The 21,221-nt window shown below is 38.4% G+C and overlaps 1 protein-coding gene across 1 annotated transcript in view; it reads left to right on the top strand.

Moving 5' to 3' along the window:
• Window positions 1–19,931, top strand: part of slc30a5 (solute carrier family 30 member 5) — a 48,966-nt gene extending 29,035 nt beyond the window's left edge. Inside the window, exons 6-16 of the mRNA XM_080189357.1 lie at window positions 2,992–3,079; window positions 3,177–3,253; window positions 4,133–4,303; window positions 4,830–5,118; window positions 5,987–6,195; window positions 8,471–8,628; window positions 9,076–9,205; window positions 9,407–9,644; window positions 11,091–11,317; window positions 16,654–16,782; window positions 18,020–19,931. Coding sequence (XP_080045483.1) covers window positions 2,992–3,079; window positions 3,177–3,253; window positions 4,133–4,303; window positions 4,830–5,118; window positions 5,987–6,195; window positions 8,471–8,628; window positions 9,076–9,205; window positions 9,407–9,644; window positions 11,091–11,317; window positions 16,654–16,782; window positions 18,020–18,190 — 1,887 coding nt within the window. The 3' untranslated portion in view covers window positions 18,191–19,931. The remainder of the gene's footprint in view (window positions 1–2,991; window positions 3,080–3,176; window positions 3,254–4,132; window positions 4,304–4,829; window positions 5,119–5,986; window positions 6,196–8,470; window positions 8,629–9,075; window positions 9,206–9,406; window positions 9,645–11,090; window positions 11,318–16,653; window positions 16,783–18,019) is intronic.
• The last annotated feature ends 1,290 nt before the right edge of the window (window positions 19,932–21,221 follow it).

Raw genomic sequence — 21,221 nt, 5'->3', positions numbered from 1 at the left:
TCAAAGTAAATACTACCTTAGCTCACCATCTAAAATCTTAACACCCAGATTCAACAAAACATTAATTGGTAAATTGCAATTGATTATAAACTATAACTTACACACTAAATGGCAGTTACTACAGCGAATATTACAAATTGGTTAGCTGCCCCCTTAGCACATTGGTCATCAAACTCAATCACAGAGCCCTTCAAAACCTCTAAGAATTTCAGCTCCTCTCCTGAGAGCTAACCTAGGAAACCCCATACACAACCAACTTGTAGGAATGGTTTTCACCAAAAATGGCGCATGTGCAAAATCTCCTCAACTCATAGAAATTGTAGAATTCTACAATGCAGAAAAAGGCCATTTGGCCCATCGAGTCTGCTGTTCCTGTAGTTTCCATTGACTTTGCTGGGACATTACATGCCAAAGACGTGAGAGTAAGATGGTTTATTTGAAATGGCAAACAACAAGAAGATTGAGATCATGATGGCAGTAAAACCTTCAATTTGCCCCAGAACTTGGTTCATCCAGCAAAGCCAGGAACCGAATTTTACGATGATATGACAAAGATCCTGGAAGACATTACTCTCCAAAGCCATTGATCATTGTAGAATGGTTCAGGTTCCACTGAAAGAATCAAGTAGAAGGCAAAAACATTGCTCAGTTTGTCGCAATTTAGGTTGGCACAACATTGTGAGTTTGTTGCGTCATTAGAAGATGCTCCTCAATCATCTAGTTTGTGGTCTCCAAAATGAGGCCATCCAAAGAAGATTGCTTACTGAAAATGCTTTGACTTTAAAGACAGCAGTAGAAATCAGTGTCAGTGGAATACTTCACAAAGACACTTCACAATTTAATGCAGGAATGAAGATCTACAAGTTAGGGACTGCCCATAAGAAGTCAATACAGCAACAGGCAGGTGACAGATGGGCCAAAATGAGCCATTCAGTGAGTCAATGCTGGGGAAAGGATGGTCAATTCAAAGACTGTGGCAAAATGGATCACATTGCAAAAGCTTGTTAGGTTAGGCCAGCTTACCTCAGAAGAATATTCAGAAGAAGAATCTGGGTACCTTCAAGAAGAACAAGTTGCAGCCTACAAAAATAATTTACAACATGGAAGAAAAGAATTGAAACTGGAAAAGAGAATGTCCAGAGATGTGATGAAGAGCAACAGCTAAATGTATTATACATACAGGGTGGAATACATCACTTCAGAACCTAGTGGGCAACCTACTAGGACATGCTAACAAAAGCTAAAACATCTTTCTTTAAAATCAATCGATGTGATTTTCAGGACACGCACAAAGATATTCAGTATTGCTAATTCTATGTATGGTATTGTAGTAATTTGGTGTTGTGACCACAGCAGTAAAGGGGGAGGGCTGTTATATATTCAAAAGGTTGCAGTTTGGTTTAAGAGATGATCACATGATTTAAAGGTGATGCTTTCAGTTCGTATCTTGTGTAGCCATGATGTGGAGGTGCCAGAGCTCCAAATGCTCGTGATTCCAAATAAACCTGTTGGACTTTAACCTGGTGTTGTGCGTCATCTTACTGTATTGTGTGTAGTGCAGAGAACGTCTAGAATAAACCTGTTGTATGTTAGTTTGAATCTGTGTGCAAATCACATGTTTTCTGTTTGTGTAAAACCCAGAACCCCTAACACAACTACATCATTCATTGCAGTAATGGCTGCTCTTCAGCCTCAATACTACTTTCCCACCAGCTCCCATAATCCCTTGATTTCTCAAGAGCTCAAAAGTTTGTTTTTTATCCATGAATACATTTGAATATGCCAGGGCAGTTTGCTATCCTGCAAAATTCAAAAGTTCAAAGTTTCCCAAATTATATGACACTGCATCATTCTATTTTCTTGAAAAACATATTTAGCTGTTAGTTGGCATCAATCATCAAATTTCAAAAAAGTCTCCAGTTGAAGAATTTGCATAACCTGAAGCATTCATACTTTGAGCACATAGTTTATGATGTCATTGTGTTTTCTGTTGGATGATTGTCTTGTAATTTAATGAGAAATTTCCAGCTCCCTCAGTCTGTTGATGGAACTGTAATAGCTCCATGACAATTCACAAATTTTCTGAGCCATGCAAAGGGTTTATAGTGTTTTTCCTTTGAGTTGAATATTTTTCTCCCATATTGTTTTGCTGAGGATGAAGATATCCTCAAACACTGTTCATACTGATACTTTTCATATATAAACTCCTGCAGTTTGAGTTCTTAAACTGCCCATATGACAATACAACACCATTATTCCTGATCCTTTCCTCACTTGAAGTCCACACACACACCATTCTAAGCAGCTGCATACTAGTTGAGCACAAAACTCTTGTTGATGGTTTCGCCCCATTGCCACTGTCTGAGAGCAAATGATTTTGCACAGAACTGGGATTGAAATTCGACAGTGCCGGAGCTGTGTGACTCAGCAACTCATTGAGCAAAAACAGTAATTCAGTTGCACCTTGTTCATTCTAGGGTTCCCGAACCCGCAGTGTACGAGAAGACTCCAAAGATGTGCAAGTTATGTGGATTGGCCATGCTAAATTGACGCTTGGTGTCAGGGGGAGGGGGGAACTAGCTAGGGTAAATGTTTGGGGTTATGCGGATAGGGCCTGGATGGGATTGTGGTCGGTGCACATTCAATGGCCGAACGGCCTCTTTCTGCAGGTAGGATTCTATGATTCTGTAAGTCCTGAGATTGCATTACCTGATGCATTTTCTGCATCATTTGTGTTGTCAGTTTGCTAAAAAATCTTTTAAGGATTTTTGTATTAATATCTTCTTCATTGTAGCAATATCTTCAGTTTTTTGGAAATGTTTTTACTATATTTTGGAAGTCTTTAGGACAAAGACTAGGTTGTTAGCATTTGTAGGGGGCTGGGGGAATTCCTTCAGTTAGAAAAGTTTGAAAGCTATTGAATTAAGTTAAACTGGGGAATTTGCATTTGATTAATTCAAACGTATACAATTTCTTCTCCCAATCCAATAGACAAGAGGAGCTGCATTCTTCATTATTGCTGTCATATGTTTGTTGTTGTTTGACAATGATGACCTGATGGCCAAAATGGCTGAACACCGTATCCTTTCTGCTGATGGATAAGTATAAAATACGACCGCTTTATTTGGACAGTATTTAAACCATGCTGTGTTTAGTTCCTTAATTCTATCTTGTAGCTGAGGGACATCATGACAGTGCCTTAACCCATGCACTGTACACAGTCATCTCTCTCCTTGGAGTAGCAGACCACAAGGTAATTTTCTTGTAATGGCAAAGATGACATTAGCTGACAATTCAATCAGATTAATGGGCTGTCATCCGAATTTAGTCAATTCTGAAACATTTCATTTGCACATTTTTAATTTGTGTTCAAAATTGTCAGATGAAGTCTGACTCTGGACATTTCAAAATGACTTTTTCTCAGGACCTAAAACTTGAGGTTTAAAGAGTGCATAATAGTTTACCATTTCACTATTGTGTGTGGAATATTCAGTATTATCTATGGGTAGAGTCTGGTGGGCATTATCAACAGTCTGTTTTTTTACCCTCCCTATTTAAGAAGAAATGTTTCCTCATGTTTTCTGCCATATCATTACAAATTGAGAGTCGTTTCTGTGTTAACGGAGCAGAAAATAGGAAGTATCTGGATATCTCTGAATTCCTGTCACTTGGGGATGTTCTGCAATGCAGGCAAGAATGTGGTACAGCTGCCAATATATGGAGACTGGCAATAAATTATGCAATTAAGACACCAATAGGGCCAATTTCCGACCTCAACAGTAAAGCGATCCCTCGTGTCGAGGCTGCTAGCCGAATGAAGACAGCCTCCTTGCAGTCTTGGAGGACATTGGATTTGGAGGTTCATAGAATCATAGGACCTGTGGTCAGTGCAGATTTGATGGGCCAAATGGCCGCTTTCTGCACTGGAGGAATTCTATGATTTTATGATTCAGTATGATTCTTCCTCTTCCAAAGGCATTTTTAAAGGTAGACAGGGAGGGCACTTGTTTCTGAAACAAAAACATAGAAATCACACCTATGAGACTTTAATTTGCACCATGTGTTTCCTTTTGAAAGAAACAGTGTTGATGGACATTCACTATCTCATTAACTTTGGCATTGTCTCTTTTAGGGTGGGGTTTTATTACTGGTGATATCGTTGTGTTTCAAAGTTGGTTTTCATACAGCCTCCAGAAAGCTGTCTGTGGATGTCGGGGGAGCTAAACGCCTGCACACATTATCTACTCTAACTTCAGCTGTGTTATTGTTTCCATGGGTAGTCATCTTGACTGCAACAACAGAGGTAACACATTTAGTGCTTTTGCAACTATGGATGCATTTACCAGTTATAAGTTGTTATGGAGATTAGACCATGCAAGAGACAGTGTAAACAGCTTAAGAAAAGATAGAATAGATATTTATAGGAGTGAACAATTGTCAGGTGCCAATGTTCAAGACTGGCCAAGTGAACTGCAAGATCGTTTTATGTCCTATATTTTCCTATGCTTTGCAATAACCACAAGTTAAAAACACCTCAAATTTAAATTGCATCTATTATTTTTATACCCATCAATCCTATTGAGAAATGCCATTATTATGTGTAGTTTGGTTGTCGGTAAATGTTCTGGTACTAAAGTAATGCCTACATTGTTCTTGAGACTGCTTTCCTCAGAATACAAATACGTTAGTTTCTGTTAGTTAAACTGACTTGTGTTCTTTGTAGCGTTCGTTTGAAATTTACAGTGAATAATAACTAGAACGTTGACCTATTACGATAACATAAAAAATGAAATGCCTCTTTGTTGGATATTTTATTTTTTGTATTGTAGAGTAAAATAGAATCCTGGTCGTCCCTTGTCATGCCATTTGGGACTGTCATCTTCTGTGTGTTAATATTGGACTTCTATGTGGAATCAATATGCTCAGCCAAAATGGAAGCTCCAAAGTGTGCACAATACGGTTCGGTTCTGGTCTTTTTTGGAGCCTTACTTCTAGCTAATTTCTGGATGCATCCAATAACCGACCAGCTACGTGTTATCAACAAGCAAACCCTGCAGCACAGCACTGAACACGTATTGTCAGGTGGAGTGGTGGTTAGTGCTATTTTCTTCATACTAGGTGAGTGTTCTTGTTTTAAGATACCATTAGTTCAGCAAAGAACAAGGTTGTTCAGCTTATTGTGCTTGTGTCATTGCTATGGTTTTAGACATTCTAATTTCATTTTTTTCTTTTTTTGACAATTTCCTTTTGAATGCTGGTATGTTCCCTACCTTGCAAACCATGTTGCATTTAATGTGCTATGATCTCCTGTGTGAAAGCATTTCTTTTAACTTACCCCCTTTATCTTCTAGTGTCCTCTCTATTAACGATTACATTGATGGAAACAATCATTTATTGTTTACCCTTTCAAATATCTTCCTAATTCTGAACCAGAATTCCAACTAATAAGATCAGTTTATAAATATTTTCCACATTAGGTGATTGAATCAGTTAATATTTCGAATATATTTTTTTGAGATATTTGCACAAAAGCCACTAGTTTCATAAGTTAATTGGTATGATTTGTTAATTTTTCCTTTGAGTGCAACCATTTGTGTAACTGGATAAAAAGATTTTTCTTCACAGAGAAAATTCTAGTGAAATTCAGGCATGTCATTTTTGTAAAATGGTTCCTGTTATGCATTAACACCCAAAATAAAAGTATAGCTATAATTAGATGCTGAATTCCTAACCGATACTCCTCTCTCGAACAGCACTCACCAAAAAATAGATTTGCTTGTCATCTCATTGTTTATGGGATAATACTAGTCACCCAAGTAATCGTATTTGGAGCTCTTGAGACTTCTCTTGTTGAATACCTTCATTGATGTTTAGTGTTGCTTACAGAAATAGGAATATTCAAGTGTTAAGAGAAGTTGAAAAAGGGACAAATATTGCAAACATTAAAAAGTTTCAATGCAACTCACTTGTGTTTATATCTCTCCAGCTGCTACCATTTTATCCTCACCTTCCAAGAAAGGCCAAAAGGGTACTCTAGTTGGTTACTCACCTGAAGGTACCCCACTGTATAACTTTATGGGTGATGCCTTACAACATACTTCCCAGTCAGTGCCCAAGTTTATCAAAGAATCTTTGAAACAAATTTTGGAAGAGTATGATTCAAGACAGATCTTCTACTTTCTCTGTCTTAACCTAGTGAGTATTTCATGTTTACATAGCTCAAAGTAACAAAACATTTTAAAATTTATGGGTAATGAGATTCACGGGGTTTTGATTAAGATACAAATGCATGAGTCATCTGGGTTACAAACCTTGGTGTAAGCTGACTTTGTTCTTTTAAATTTTGTTGCTTTGAAATAATATTGGCATTCATTGCACCAATGCCATTCAGCTCTTGGCCTCATTTCAGCCTTGGTCTAAACATGGACAAAAGAGCTGAACTCAAGCAGAGGTGAAAGTGACTGCTCTTGACATGAAGGCAGCATCTGATCAATTGTGGCATCAAGAAGTCCACCCACAAAGAAGATGGTTGTTGTTGTTAGAGACCAAGTCTCAATCCCAGGACATTGCTTCAGGAGTTCCTCAGGGTAGTATCCAACTACCTTTAAATACTTCAATGAATGATCTGCCTTCTGTCACATGTTCAGAAGTGGAAATGTTCACTGATGATTGTACAATGTTCAGTCCTCTGCTCATCTCCTTGGATGCTGTAGTAGTCTATATCCACCTGCAGCAAGATCTGGACAACATTCCAGCTTGGGGTGGTAAGTGGCAAATAACATTATGCTGCACAAGTGCCAAGGCAATCACCATCTCCAACAACAGAAAATCTAATCATTTCCCGTTGACATTCAGTGACACTACCTTTGCTGAATCCCTCACTTTGAATTTCCTAGGCAGTTTGCCATTGACCAGAAACTGAACTGGTCCAATCTAATAAATGCAGTGGTTATGAGCAGATCAGAGGCTAGGAATTCTGAGATGAATAACTCACCTGATAGCCAAAGCCTGCCGTCATCCACAAGATACAAATCAGGAGTGTGATCAAATAATCTCCATTTGCCTCAATGGTCATGAGTCGAACAGGATTCAGGAAGGTGGTAGAGTGGAAGCCACAATTTAATCAGCCGTGATCTGATCGAATGGCCTACTCCTAATTTGTTCTTCATGATGAATTAAGGCTCCTTCCACAGTGTTTTCAAATCCATGACCTCTACTGGTTCGAAGGATAAGGGCATCAGGTGCATGGGAGAACCACTACTGAAGGTTCTCTTCCAAATCACATACCATCTGACTTGGAACCCCTGTTTCTTCACTGTCACAAACTTAAAATCATGAAATTTCCTTCCCAGCAGCACTGTGAGTGCACCCTGCACCAGATGGATAGCAGTGGTTCAGAAAGGCTGCTCGCCACCACCTTGCCAAAGGTAATTAGGGCTGGGCAACAAATGTTGTTCTTCATTTTTTTAGCATTATATGTAGTTCCACTACCAGGTAATTCTGGATGGGGAAACTCATTTGGCACATCCTAGGTTATCCATGAAAAAACCCTGAATTTTTTCAATGCACTGTCTCTAACTAGTTCATAATTAATTCCAGACTTTCAACAGTTTTCCTTATGATTGATCACTCTTTGTGTGAAGAAGAGCTTGATTTCTTAAATTTTTCTTCTCCTTTTGAAAACTAGGCTTTTTGTCACTACCTACTATACTGGATGTAGTACTGGGCTAGTAACTAATGAGAGTTAAAATTCTATTGTGTCGTGAAATTATATTCAGCATATTTGTTAATTTGTAGTTGACTGTTAATATCACGGCAACAAGAATTTCCAAAACGTGGGACTAATGTTGCCACAGGAAAAACCATTGCTAGTGGAACAGAGAGATGAAGGGAACCAGAATAGGGTGAAGGAAAGAATTTTGGTGAGGTGGGAAAGTATATTTGAAGGAGATTGCAGAGATGAGAAGGGATCATTAAGTAAACTAAATGTAAGGATGAGCATCTTAAATATGAGGTGTTTGGAGACCAGATGCTGTTAATGTTCAGCAAGGCATGAGATGATGGACAACTAGGACTTGGTATAGTTAAGAAAGCAGGTATAGTAGACATTGAATGTGGATGTAAGAGCATCCAGGAGGTACAGGAGTAATAGGATATCGAGGTGGCAAAAACAAATATGAACCTTTCAGAGGGCTAAAGTAGGGGTACAGGAAGTGTGTTATGGAACATAAACTGGCCATCTTTGTGATGGTGTTCAGAAGGCCACCATCTGGGAGATGTACCTTGATACAGTCTAGGAATATTTTTCCCATTTACTTTATGTATTCTTATTGTTATTCCACATATTTAAGGTAATAGCTCATTTATCTGTAAGAAAACAATGATTATGCATAAAATGAGCAGTTGTGTTCAGCATTAAACGGGATCTGAACAATCAATGCATTGAGTTGCCATTTTCTTTGTGTTTTAGGCCTTTACATTTGTGGAATTATTCTATGGCGTGTGGACCAACAGTCTTGGCCTTATCTCTGATGGATTCCACATGCTGTTTGACTGTTCAGCTCTAGTCTTGGGCCTCTTTGCAGCCCTGATGACCAGATGGAAGGCAACTCGAATTTACTCTTACGGGTTAGTTTTCCTAATATTTTTCTCCTTTTTCTCAATTTACAAATGTGCTGGAGTGTAGAAAAGAGTGGTACTGATTTCAAAGTTAAAAGAAAGCTCTTCGCTCTGAAAACATTCCATGTACAATGAGCACACTGAGCTGCAGTTACCTGTTTAAATGTTAGATAAATGCGGTAGTTATTTCACAAGAGGCAGATTCCCTCACATAGCAGAGATGATAGCTAGCTGTCAATTTATTGATAATATAGCGAAATCAGGTTTTGGCAAAGCATACTGCACATTTTCTAAAAATCTGTTTCAAATTGCTGTTTCAAAATAGAGGGTTGTCAGTTATGTGTCATGATGCAGCTACTGTGTAGAATAATGTATTGATTCTGGCATTGTAATTAGAGTTGATCTTGATGATGATTTCTCAAATTAAATTTTAACTTTTCCTCTTTTTCTGTGCAGATATGGACGTCTTGAAATTCTGTCTGGATTTATTAATGGACTTTTCCTGATGGTTATAGCATTTTTTGTTTTCATTGAGTCTGTGGCCAGAGTTTTTGATCCTCCTGATATAGACACAGAAATGTTAACCGTAAGTTTTTGGTATTTTAGTGAATAAATTAGTTTGAGAAGAACATGAATCATTTTATAATTTTACTTTAATAATTGAAGTTGTATTTCAGTGTAAAGTACAATTGTTCCAGATGTTGATCATAGATTAAAGCAGGTATTAATTCTAATATTGCAGTGAACTATTTGTTCCATTGTTTGTTTCTTTCTTAATCTTATACAGCCAGTCTCCATTGGGGGTCTGATAGTGAACCTGATTGGCATCTGTGCCTTTAGCCACGCACATTCCCATGGCAGTTCCCGAAGCAATTGTACCTCACAGGAGCATGGCCACAGTCATGGACATGGGCATTCACATAGCGATCATGGACATGGAGGACACGGCCATGGTCATAGTCACAGCCACAACCATGGTCACTCCCATGGATCTTCAGGAGGTGGAATGAATGCTAATATGAGAGGTAAAGCATTTGTACAATTGAAATTTCTGCAAATATAACCGTACCGATAGAAATAATTTAAGCATAAACAGCATGTTTGCCAGTATCTTTATTTTTCTTTGAGCCACCTAGCCATGAACCCACTTCCATGCCAGCTCCCCATACCATTTTCTTTCACTAAGTATCTCAGCTTAAACAAAGACATAAGGTTAGGCTCATTTTTGTATGATTTAAAGGCAATTTCAAGTCTTTACAACTAGTTACACTGTTCATATAAGACAACGTGTTTCTACCACTGCCTTTATGTCCAGCAGGGCAAGCTTTCAGTTTTTCTGTAATGGTGATCCAGCTATTTGTATACGTAGTTCGTCTGATTCTAAGCCCCCTACGGGGAGAGCTGATTAGATGCAGTGAGGTTGGTAGTTGCCATGACACTCCTGTTGGAAAAGTGTCAAATATAAAATTCTGAATCTCTTTGAAGGAATTTAACCCTTCGAAGAGAAATCTACCAGTTGCCAGAGTGTAAAAGTATATCTTTTTTTAATCGCCTTGCTGAGGAGTTCACCACCACCCCCCCAACCGCCTCCATCCTCCCTGCCTTTATCTCCTTTCCTCTTCCTCCCTTCTCTTTAAGCTTTGAACTGTTTCCTTAATGTCATAAAATTCAGTTGCTTATTGGCTAATCCAATGAGAGGTTTTTTTTCACAAGTAGGATGCCACCATTTCAGGACTGCTTGAGGATGTCACTGCTGATGAATTTTAAGGCGTTAGCTGTGGATCTGTCAGAAGGTTGCGGGTTCAAGTCGGACTGCAGAGGCTTGAGCACAAAATCGAGGCTGACAGTCCGGTGCGGGACGTAGGAAGTATTGCATTGTTGGAGACACCATCCTTTAGATGCACAATTAATCCAAGATCTCGATTGCCCTGTCAGGTGGACGTTGAAGATTCATTGGCACTATTCAAAGTAGTGCGTGGGAGTTCTCCCCATGTTCTGGCCAGTATTTATTCTTCAAACAGCTCCATTATCACACTGCTGTTTATGGAAAATCTTGCTATGTGTAAATTGATCAAAGTGCTTCGTTGGCTATAAAGATACTTCGGGACGTCCTGAAGTGCAAAAGATGCAAGTCTTTTGGTTTAACCTCTATCCTATAAACATCACAAAATGCTTAACAGTCAGCTATTTTACAACAAAAGAACATAATCATAGACTTAGATGGGGAAGGGTGAAAAAGATGGTTTTGACTTGTGCGGCCAGTGATGAGCATTTGGAATGGTCTGCCAAAGCAGCAATAGGACTCTTTGTATCAGCAGATTGAAGGTAGTTAAATAACAAAGCAAACAGCTGAAAGGGGGATAGAGAGGCGTCTTATGATTTGTTTCCTAGATATTCGACCATCAAAATAGTCTTTGGTGGTCTTTTCCTTTCCTGTGCGTTCCTTTCTGAAAGTACATTTTCTGTTGCAGGTGTATTTCTGCATGTGCTGGCAGATACACTGGGCAGTATTGGAGTGATCATCTCATCTCTTCTCATTCGTCAGTTTGGATGGCTGATTGCTGATCCTATTTGCTCTCTCTTCATCGCTGTGTTAATATTTCTAAGTGTCATCCCACTTATGAAAGATGCCTGTCAATTACTACTGCTACGGACGCCACCAGAGCATGAAAAACAACTTAGTAATGCCCTAAATAAGGTCAGAACCTATTTACACTGGAGCGTCTAATTACCGAAAATGTTTGATTTATTTTCCATAAAATGTCGTATGTGCTAATGTGACATTGAAAGTGATTAAAAGGTACTGCGGTATGACTGCATGTAATAATGAGGTAGTGTTGCCAAATTACACAGCTGTGTTCTACTGCATGTAGAGATTTTTGTAAAGGAAGCTGTAGGCAGTCTTGTAATTGGACTGTTATTAATTGTTTCACATTTTCATAAATGGATGTACAAACCAAGAGTGAGAAACCTACTCACCGCTGTAGGTTGTCCAGTCATCCAAATGTTGGTTCAGAACTTAAGCTGGCCATTTATTTTTAATCTGATTCCTACTTTAAACCTAAATTCCTGTACACTTCTGAATCAAGAATTAGTCTAATTTCATTTTGAATGCTCTTACTGAGTCAGTATTTATTGCACCAGGCAAGTCCTAATTTGGTGCCGAAGGAATGTTCTTTGTTGATTTTTAGACTTTTGCTTGTAATTATTCTAATTTCTTAAAGTATTTTTAAATACATCGTTATGGTCTCTTTTTTAAACTATAGATCCATAATTTCTCTTTGAGAATGTAGGTATTAATATATAATTATTTAAGATGAAGTGGTTGCATAGTAGTAACATTACTGGACCAGGCGAATGCTCTGGGGAAACAGGTCCATGGCAGCTTGTGAAATTTAAATTCGGTTAATTAAAAATCTTGAATTCAAAACCTAGTCTCGACATCGATTTGTTGTAAAAACTCATCTGATTCACTAATATCCTTTAGGGAAAGAAATCTGCTATCGTAGCCTTTAAATGACTCCAGGCCCACAGAAGTGTGGTTGACTCCCTTTGATATGGCCCAGTAAACCACTCAATTCAAGGGCATTTGGAGATGGGGGACAGATGGTTGCCCTGTCAGACACACCTGCATTCCATGAAAGAATTTTAAAAAAAAAGATAGCTTCCTCAAAGTGATTGTATGGCCAAAACCTTGTTTGATTTCAAGAAGAAATTAGATATTGCTTTTGGAGCTAAATAGATCAAGGGACATGGGAGAAAGGAGGGATCAGGATATTGAATTTGATGATCAGCCATGATCAAAATGAATGACAGAGCAGGTTTAAAGGGCCAAATGGCCTACTCCTGCTTCCAGTTTTTGTTTTTTATATTAAATAACCTAAAATCCTGAACATCTTTTTAAAAGTAAAATTTTGATAACATTACCACTGTGAAACATTATAAGATTTTGTTTTAGACGGGTATCTGTTTAGAAACTTCAGTTGTAATAATCCATACTGCAACTTCCCAGGTAGCCAGCCTGTGACTAGAAGATGGCAAATTGCTGCTAGCCAAGGTGGTAGTTTAGATTGGTTTGAATGATCGTCAACTTCAATACTTCTGCAGTCTCAGAAACAGTAGCTTGTATTTATATCACCCCTTCAACTTAGTACAACATCAGAAGGGTTTCACAGAAGTCAAACAAAATCTGTGACTATGACACAAAAGGAGAATTATACCCTATAAATCACCATGATCTATACTTTGTTGTTATGATATCATGAGAGTCCAGTAAGTATTTATATTTTTTTAAGAATACAAAAATCTAGGTGTTGACTAAATGAATGAAACCGCAAGGTTCACGGTTTTAAATTAAAAGGATTTTACTGCACAAACTTCAAAGAACACAAGTATTCATTACTGCACTCTATTCAAAATGGTCAGTTCATAGAATCATAGAACCCTACAGTGCCGAAAGAGGCCCTTTGGCCCATCAAGTCTGCACCAAACACACTCCCACCCAGGCCCTACCCCCATATCCCTACATATTATACCCACTAATCCCTCTAACCTACGCATCCCAGGACACTAAGGGACAATTTCTTAGCATGGCCAATCAACCTAACCCGCACATCTTTGGACTGTGGGAGGAAACCCATGGAGATAAGAGAAGAATGTGCAAATTCCACACAGACTGTGACCCAAGCCGGGAATCGAACCCAAGTTCCTGGAGCTGTGAAGAAGCAGCACTAACTACTGTGCTACCATGCTATCGTTATGCTAAAGTACTTAAAATAACTGCATTCCTTGTACTTTTCTAAACCAGACTCCCTGACTCAAATTTCTATGCATATTTAACTTAAATCCCCAAAAGTCAATTCAGATACTTGGCAAACTCAGGAAGACTAACCACTTGATCTGAGTATTGCTTTGAAGGTCCATGCTAGAGTTGAGATTCCTTCTACAATCATCCCATTGTTACAGATTCCCAATTGAATGCATGCATAGCTAGCATCTTGAGCGTAACCACTTCAGATCAGATCTCTTCTAGTTTTATTCTATAATTCTGGAGTCTTGTTCCTAGAAATCATCTCCCTTCCCTTGGCTGTCCCTAGAAATCCAACTCTCTGTTAAGAGTTCTTCAGTTAACAAGAGGTTTAAACTCTTTAGCCAGCATACAGAATTGCACTGGAATTCTACTGGAAAGAAATAATCCATGCTCTTCAGTCAGATTGTTCTTTAAAAACCCTACTTAAAACTAGAGCCACACTCACAATCTACTCACCCATAATTAATTTCCTGTTGACCCTATGCTATTTTGTTGTTAATTACAGAATCCCTACAGTGCAGAAGGAGGCCAATCAGCTCATCATATCCACATTGACCCTTTGACAGAGCCCACCCTCCACCCTATCCCCATAACCCCATGTATTTACCCTGCTAATCCCCCTAATTACTCATTTTGGGACACAAAGTGGCAGTTTAGCATGGCCAATCCATTTAACCTGCACATCTTTGGACTGGGAGGAAACTGGAACAGCCGGAGGAAACCCATGGGGAGAACATGCAAACTCCATACAGTCACCCAAGTCTGGGATTGAACCTGGGTCTCTGGCGCTGTGAGGCAGCAGTGTTAACCACTGTAACGTCACGTCTCCCCAAATCTCCTGAGCAACTTGGTCACATGATCATTTGCTGGCAACCAGATGTTTTACCAGAAATGAATTCCTAGAGAAACCTCTTAAAGTTATCGTCACTTCAACATATAACATAGATTTTCTTCGTCCTAAAACACGAGCCATCATATTATACATTAGACCATGTTCCAGACTGTAGCCCAAACATTTTTCTAAAGGAAACAGCATGAAGACCTCAAAACCTGCTAAGAGCACTGGAACGTAGCAGTTTGCATTCATGTAGATCCTTTAACATAGAGAAACATTCCAAGGCACTTCAAAGGTAATCTAGCACCAAGTCATACAAGGAGCTATTGGGGAGGATGGCCAAAAGCTTAGTCAAAGAGTTAAGTTTTAAGCTGCATCTTCAAAGTGGAGAGAAAGGTGAAAGGAGGCAATCCCAGAGCTTTAGGCCTTAGGCTACCAAAGTTGGCATGATTAAAATCAGAGGTGCTCAAGAGTCCAGAACTGGAGGAGCACCAAAACCTCAGGATTGTAAAGTTAGGGGAGAATTGAAGGGCGAGATCATTGAAGGATTTGAATGCACAGATGAGAATATTAAAATGAAGATTTGGTTCTGCATCCAGGACTGTTAATATTGCTGATCTCAGCATTATTATAAGCAGATCACTTCTAAAACAGCAAGGTTGGTCCTTGCTGAGGCAACCTGTAAGAGAATTTTTTTAAAGATTAGTAACCCTTTCATCCAATGTTAATGTTTCTTGCATACACGTCCTCCACAATATATTGTTCCCCTCCTTCCCTGGGGTCACCCAAGCCAGCAATAAACCATTCAGGACATAGGGTTATAGGAGGAGAGAGCAAATGATCATCAGTGGAATTGATGTTAAGTTCCCAAGTTAATCAAAGTTGTCCAATAGGCATGTATATTAGACTACTATGGACTGGACAGTAACTCGGAAAGAGCATATTCCTGCGGAACTCTGGAAAGCAGAGAGTGGGAGAGTAAATAGCCTTTTCTTTGATAATTGTAAATCAAGCTGTATGTTGTCTTCATGGTGCCAACAACAACTTGATTTATATAGCATCTTCGACATAGGAAAATGTCCCAAGACACTTCACAGAACCATTATCAAACAAAAAAAACCAAGCCTCAAAAGGTGACTCTAAGGCAGATGTCTAAATAGTGTCATAAAGGAGGAAAGAAAAAGAGGTGTAAGGAGGGAATTCAAAGGCATAGGGCTAGATGGGGATGTTGGAGGTGGTTACATAGATGCATGGCCATGGATAGATTTAAAAAAACAATTTCAAAATTGAGGTGTTATTCAACAAGATGCCAGTATAGGTGAAGGACGTTACAGAGTAGGTGAAAATATTTGGGGCAGGAAGAAATAGTACCTGTGGTTCACATTGAAATTAGTTACATGGAAGTATGTTTGAAGTTTTTCAGAAATGATTCATGGAATTAGTTATTACATATCAACAAAATTCAATAGTTGTAATCTCCAGGCCTCTTACCCTCTGGAGAAGGTGAGAAACAAATATTGGAAAGGCCAACTATATATGGTTAAGTCCTCTTCCATCTCCGTACTTACCTTCTCCAAAAGGACTTGCTCTAATACAGTTCAAGAGAAGCCCATATCTTTTGGTATAACTCTCCTTGTATGATTATGGTCTGTATGCAGGTGCTGACATTGGTTCCCAGCATCTCCAATTTAAAATTGTCAAAATAGCATGTAAATCCCTCTTTGGCTTCAATGCGCTTATGACTGTGTTGTCTTCATCACTTTGTCCCAGATTCACAGTCATACTTTCAGCCACCTTGGTTATGTATTGGAATTTCCTTCCTAAACCTCTGCATCTCTCTCCTTTTATAGGCCCTTAAAACCCACTTTTTTTTTAACATGTTTTACCTCTCGTAACATGGCCTTTGATTCAGCATTCTTTTTTTCTTGAGTACGCTATCGTACACTGCTTTGACTTTTTCTGCAATGAAGGAACTACATCTATGCAAGTAGCTGTTACTAAAATGTCCTGATGGCATGAAGGGAGTGTTTAACAAAATATGAAGCATGCAATAAAAGATGAGGACATAGACAAGTCAGCATAAAATGTAGAGATTGTAGGAGCATGAGTTTATTTTGCCAGAGTGTAATTGAGGCAAAAAGCAGGGCAGCATTTAAGGAAAATGTTGATAAATATTTGAAATAAAAACAAGGCCGCGGAGATAGAGCAGGGAAATATAATCAGTTTGAAATTGTTGCAGTGAAGAATTTGCAGATAAGATGGGTCAAATGATTACCATCTGTGTCAATTTCTATTAGTATATTCAAAGGTTTTTAACATTTCAAAAGACTCTGAATCTATTTAAAAGAAAAAAGTAAAATTGTTTTTTGAACGTTATAAATAATTTCAGATCCAAAAGATTGAGGGTGTTCTATCTTATCGGGATCCTCATTTCTGGCGCCACTCAGCCAGTGTAATAGCAGGAACGCTGCATGTTCAGGTCATGCCAGATGTTGTGGAACAGCGAATTATACAGCAGGTATAGTGCTGATTTGTCCTATGCATTTCTACTTCCATGCTCTTAATATGAGCTTAATATTATCTACTCAAATTTGCTACTTTCACAGACCTACTGTTATGTAAATGCAAACTTGTTAATCTAATGACATATCTAATAAGAATCATAGAATCCCTATAGTACTGAAAGAGGCCATTCAGCCCATCATGTCTGTACCAGCCCTCCAAACAAGCATCCCACCCAGACCCTTCCCTTCATCTTATCCCCGTAACCCCATGCATTTATTATGGGCAATCCACCTACCCTCCACATCTTTGGATTGTGGGAGGAAACCAGAGCACCCAGAGGAAACCCACGCAGTCAGAGGGAGAAAGTGCAAACTCTACACAGACAGTCACACAAGATCAGAATCAAACCAGGCACCGAGGCAGTAATACTAACCACTGTGCAGTCCCATGTGCCATATTGTGTTAATGTCTAATGAATGCATGAGAAAGTAGAGGACTCTTTTTTTCAAAAGAAAGTTAAACTGCAGTCCATTTGATTAGTCCCAACACTGTCGGAAACACACTAACTGCCTCAGTACCCTCTTAGGTATTTTATTCCACTTGCTTAGTGCTATGGCCATAAAGGATTCTTTTGAAAATCATTCATTTTTTTTACAAAGCATCCTGTAAAGTTTTTGTAATATGGTAGTGACAGAATGCAATGACAAAATGAAGCTGTTACAGTTCCAAGTAAGCCTTCAGAGGCAAAGAGCTCTTCTCCACAGCTCTCCATCCCTCGTCATCTTGTCTTCAGATGGTCAGGTCCAACACCACTTCAGTAATCCAACTCTGGCAGCATCACCCATATCTTGAGAATAAATATGTGGCATCTCTTCAATTTTCCGATAAAAGTGGTTTAAACTATAAACATAGACTGGAGATGCCGTTGTGAGATTGGGGTGGGCACAGTAAGAAGTCTCACATCAGGTTAAAGTCCAATAGGTTTGTTTGGAATCACGAGCTTTCGGAGTGCTGTTCCTTCATCAGGTATGTGGCCAGGTGACTTCTCACCTGATGAAGGAGTAACATTCCAAAAACTCATGATTCCAAATAAACCTGTTGGACTTTAACCTGAGATCTCTTACTAAACGATAAACATTAGTTTTGAGATTTTTTTGAGGTAAATGCAAATTGTATAGCAGATGCCTTGAAAGAATTATTACAGTCTGCATTTGTGAATCATATCACTACTTTGTTTGTGTTCCAATTAGGTGACAGCTGCTTTAAAAGATGTTGGTGTAAACAACTTGTCTATTCAGGTGGAGAAGGAGTCTTACTTCCAGCATATGTCGGGACTGAGTACAGGTTTCCAGGACATCCTGACTATGACACAGCAAATGGAAGCTGTGAAGTTTTTAAAAGATGGTACTTATATCATGTGACCAAATCAAGAAATATTCCTGTCTAGAAGCTACAGAAAGGGAGTGACAACACTTCAATGTACCAAGAGTTTTATATATAGTATATTTATTTCGAGAAAAGCTGCAGAATTTCACATATATATTTGATTTGGATCAGTTTTCTTATTTTTTTTCCTGCTATGGATTAGTGAACAGATATTTGACCAGGAAATCTGAACTGGATTAAGTTCAGCATTCACTACATTGTGTAAAAAGTACATGCTGAATTTCTATTAAATGGATCTACAGGATGTTGACATGTTTATATTTGAACCATAATTATTAGGTTTATAATATTCTTTATGTACAGTTTGATATGTGATGGAAAGTTTGCGTGGATATTCCGAATGGCTTTAGGAATAAGAGTTTTCAAAATGGAAGCCATTTGATTGAGTTGCTCATTTTTAAATTGTGCCCAATTTGTTTTGTGTGGAATTGGGTTGTTAATGATGGACCAACAATTAACTGGTGCTGCCTGTTTTATCTATCTTTTGCTAATATTTTGCAGACATGATGGGCCGATTGGCCGCCTTCTGCCCTATAGCAGTTCTGTGATATTTGGCTTCTCTAGACCATGTCGAAATCCTGTGGAGATTTTTAAATCTGTTAGTTAATGTGAATTTCACAGTAACTTCATTGCAGTGTTATTGTAAGCTTTATTTGTGACTAATAAATAAACCTTTAACTTAAAAATGCTATAAAGGTGTTTAAAAGAAAGTAAACAAAAGGCACCTAACACTGTACAGAATTTAGTAACTAATCTAAGCCAGCATTGAATGAGTGAGATAATCATACTGTCATTTCTTGGTGAACCTGCTAAAATGTGGTTTGAAAAATGACCAAGTGATCGCTCTTGGGATAAGTTTCCCATTTTACTCCCCTTTTTTCTAGATGATCTAGCCATTGTTAGCAGAATTAATTCCTTGCATCTACCGGAATTTAGCTTGGGTCTCCAATTTAAGAGCTTAGTCTTTCAGTGTTTGAGTTGCAAAGATAACCATGGAGGAAGATGTTCTTTAAATCAATGGTTTTTGGAGATACTGTATCAGAGTTTAAAATCAGAATGGTCTGTTAATAAATTATTTGTAAACACTTGATAGGACATTACACAATGTTGCTGCTACTGAAAATGGCTGTCTTTCTTTTAAATGTGTTTCAGAAATCTAAAAGAATCTTTTATGTTCATAACTCCCTTTCAACTATTCAGTTTTCTCCAGTGTTTAGTTCTGGAATGGGACAGCAATGCAGAAAACTGTAACATTAGGTTCCAGCCGCATTGGGTTTTTGGATTACTTGATATTATTTGGCCAGTTACATAGAAGATACAGTGCAGAACCAGGCCATATGGCTCAACCACTTCATGCCAGCATCAATGCTCCATTCCAAGCATTCTCCCATCCTTCCTTATCTAGCTATCAACACAACCCTCTGTTCCCTTCTTTCCTCACATGTTTATCTTGTTTCCTCTTAAATGCATCTGCACTATTCACCTCAGCCATTCATTTTGGTAGCAAGTTCCACATTCTCATCACTCTGGGTAGAGATGATTCTTTTGAATTGCCTATTTGATTTCTTGGTGACTGTTGATTGCCACTTGCTTACAAGTGGTAAGTACACTTTCCCACTTAATCCCAATAAGCTCTGCCATTTGTGTGCCATGTTCATGTGAAAGGAAGGGTAGAATGTGTACCTGCAATAAAACCAGAAAAGGAATTGAAGCATAGCATCAGAATTTATTATTTCTTTTGATACACAATAAAGTTGTACAGACTCTAGAATGACAGCTGTGATTTTGCACCTTTGCAGTATGTCTCTGACAATTCTCGACAGTCTAAAACATGAAAATTACCCCTTAAGGCTTGATCAGTATCTATTGAGGATTAATTATCCATAACTGCACTGCGTAGCATTTTTACCTTTGCATCAGGAACCTAGTAGGTGGTGCAAAGAGAAAACCCTATGAAGGAATAACCATACATGAGCTCTGAATTGAGCTGGTTTGAAGGCCCCAATTGCTGTTTTCTTGCCCAAGGAGATTTGGCCCACAGTTATGATAGGGTAATATTTAGAGTATATCTTATGACATTTTACTTCATGTCTCTTTGCTCTAAAATAATTGGTATTTATTTTGAATCCTCCAAATTTTCTGTCTAATTGTGTCACCAGTAAGCAATATAATTTTAAGGTCAGTTGTGAAGAATAATGACAACATCTCTTTTGACAGCAATCTTGTGCTGTCATGTAAGGAATCAGTAATGTACTTACATAATGCAAAGATTGAACTGAATAATTAATTTTCAAGCCTATTAAAATTTTAAAATTATTTAAGGCATGTTTTTTAAAGAGAAGAATTAACATAAATTGTAATTTTTTCTTTACACTTTCATGGGATGTGGGTGTCACTGACAAGGCCACTGTTTGATGCCCATCCCAATTGCCTGTGAATTGAGTAGCTTGTTAGACCATTGCAGAAGGCAGTTACGAGTTCACCACATTGCTGTGGGTCTGGAGTCACATGTCGGCCAGACCAGGTAAGGATGGCAGATTTCCTTCCTCAGAGGGCATTAGTGAAATGAATGGGTTTTTACGTCATTTGATAGTCTCTGAGAAAATCTTTTAATTCCAGATTTTATTAATATGGTTCAAATTCTACCAGCTGTCTCGGTGGGATTTGAACCCATGTTCCAAATATTTATTTGAATCCTAAAAAGAAAAGGACAGTTAACCATTATTCCATACTTAACTGGAGCATTTAATTCAAGCAGTGAATAAGAAATCCAAAACATACCAGATTTAATCCTCAGATATTGAGTTAGCTGCAGGATTGTGGTTGATTTAATTGGCCTTGGCAATTTTGGGGAAGGGAGGGGAAATTTGGTCAATATTCAACTCCTAGTTGCCATCCAGCAGTTCTTTCCAAAATTTCCTTTGTGCAGATTTCACTTGAGGGCAGGATTGGGTTTCATGGTTGTCCAGGGTTTTGATGCTATAACTTCTACCATTCTTGTCACCA

Source organism: Carcharhinus amblyrhynchos, chromosome 5, assembly GCF_965287045.1.
Source record: "Carcharhinus amblyrhynchos chromosome 5, sCarAmb.v2.hapA, whole genome shotgun sequence".
Taxonomy (NCBI): domain Eukaryota; kingdom Metazoa; phylum Chordata; class Chondrichthyes; order Carcharhiniformes; family Carcharhinidae; genus Carcharhinus; species Carcharhinus amblyrhynchos.
This window is presented reverse-complemented; position numbering and strand designations above follow the sequence as displayed.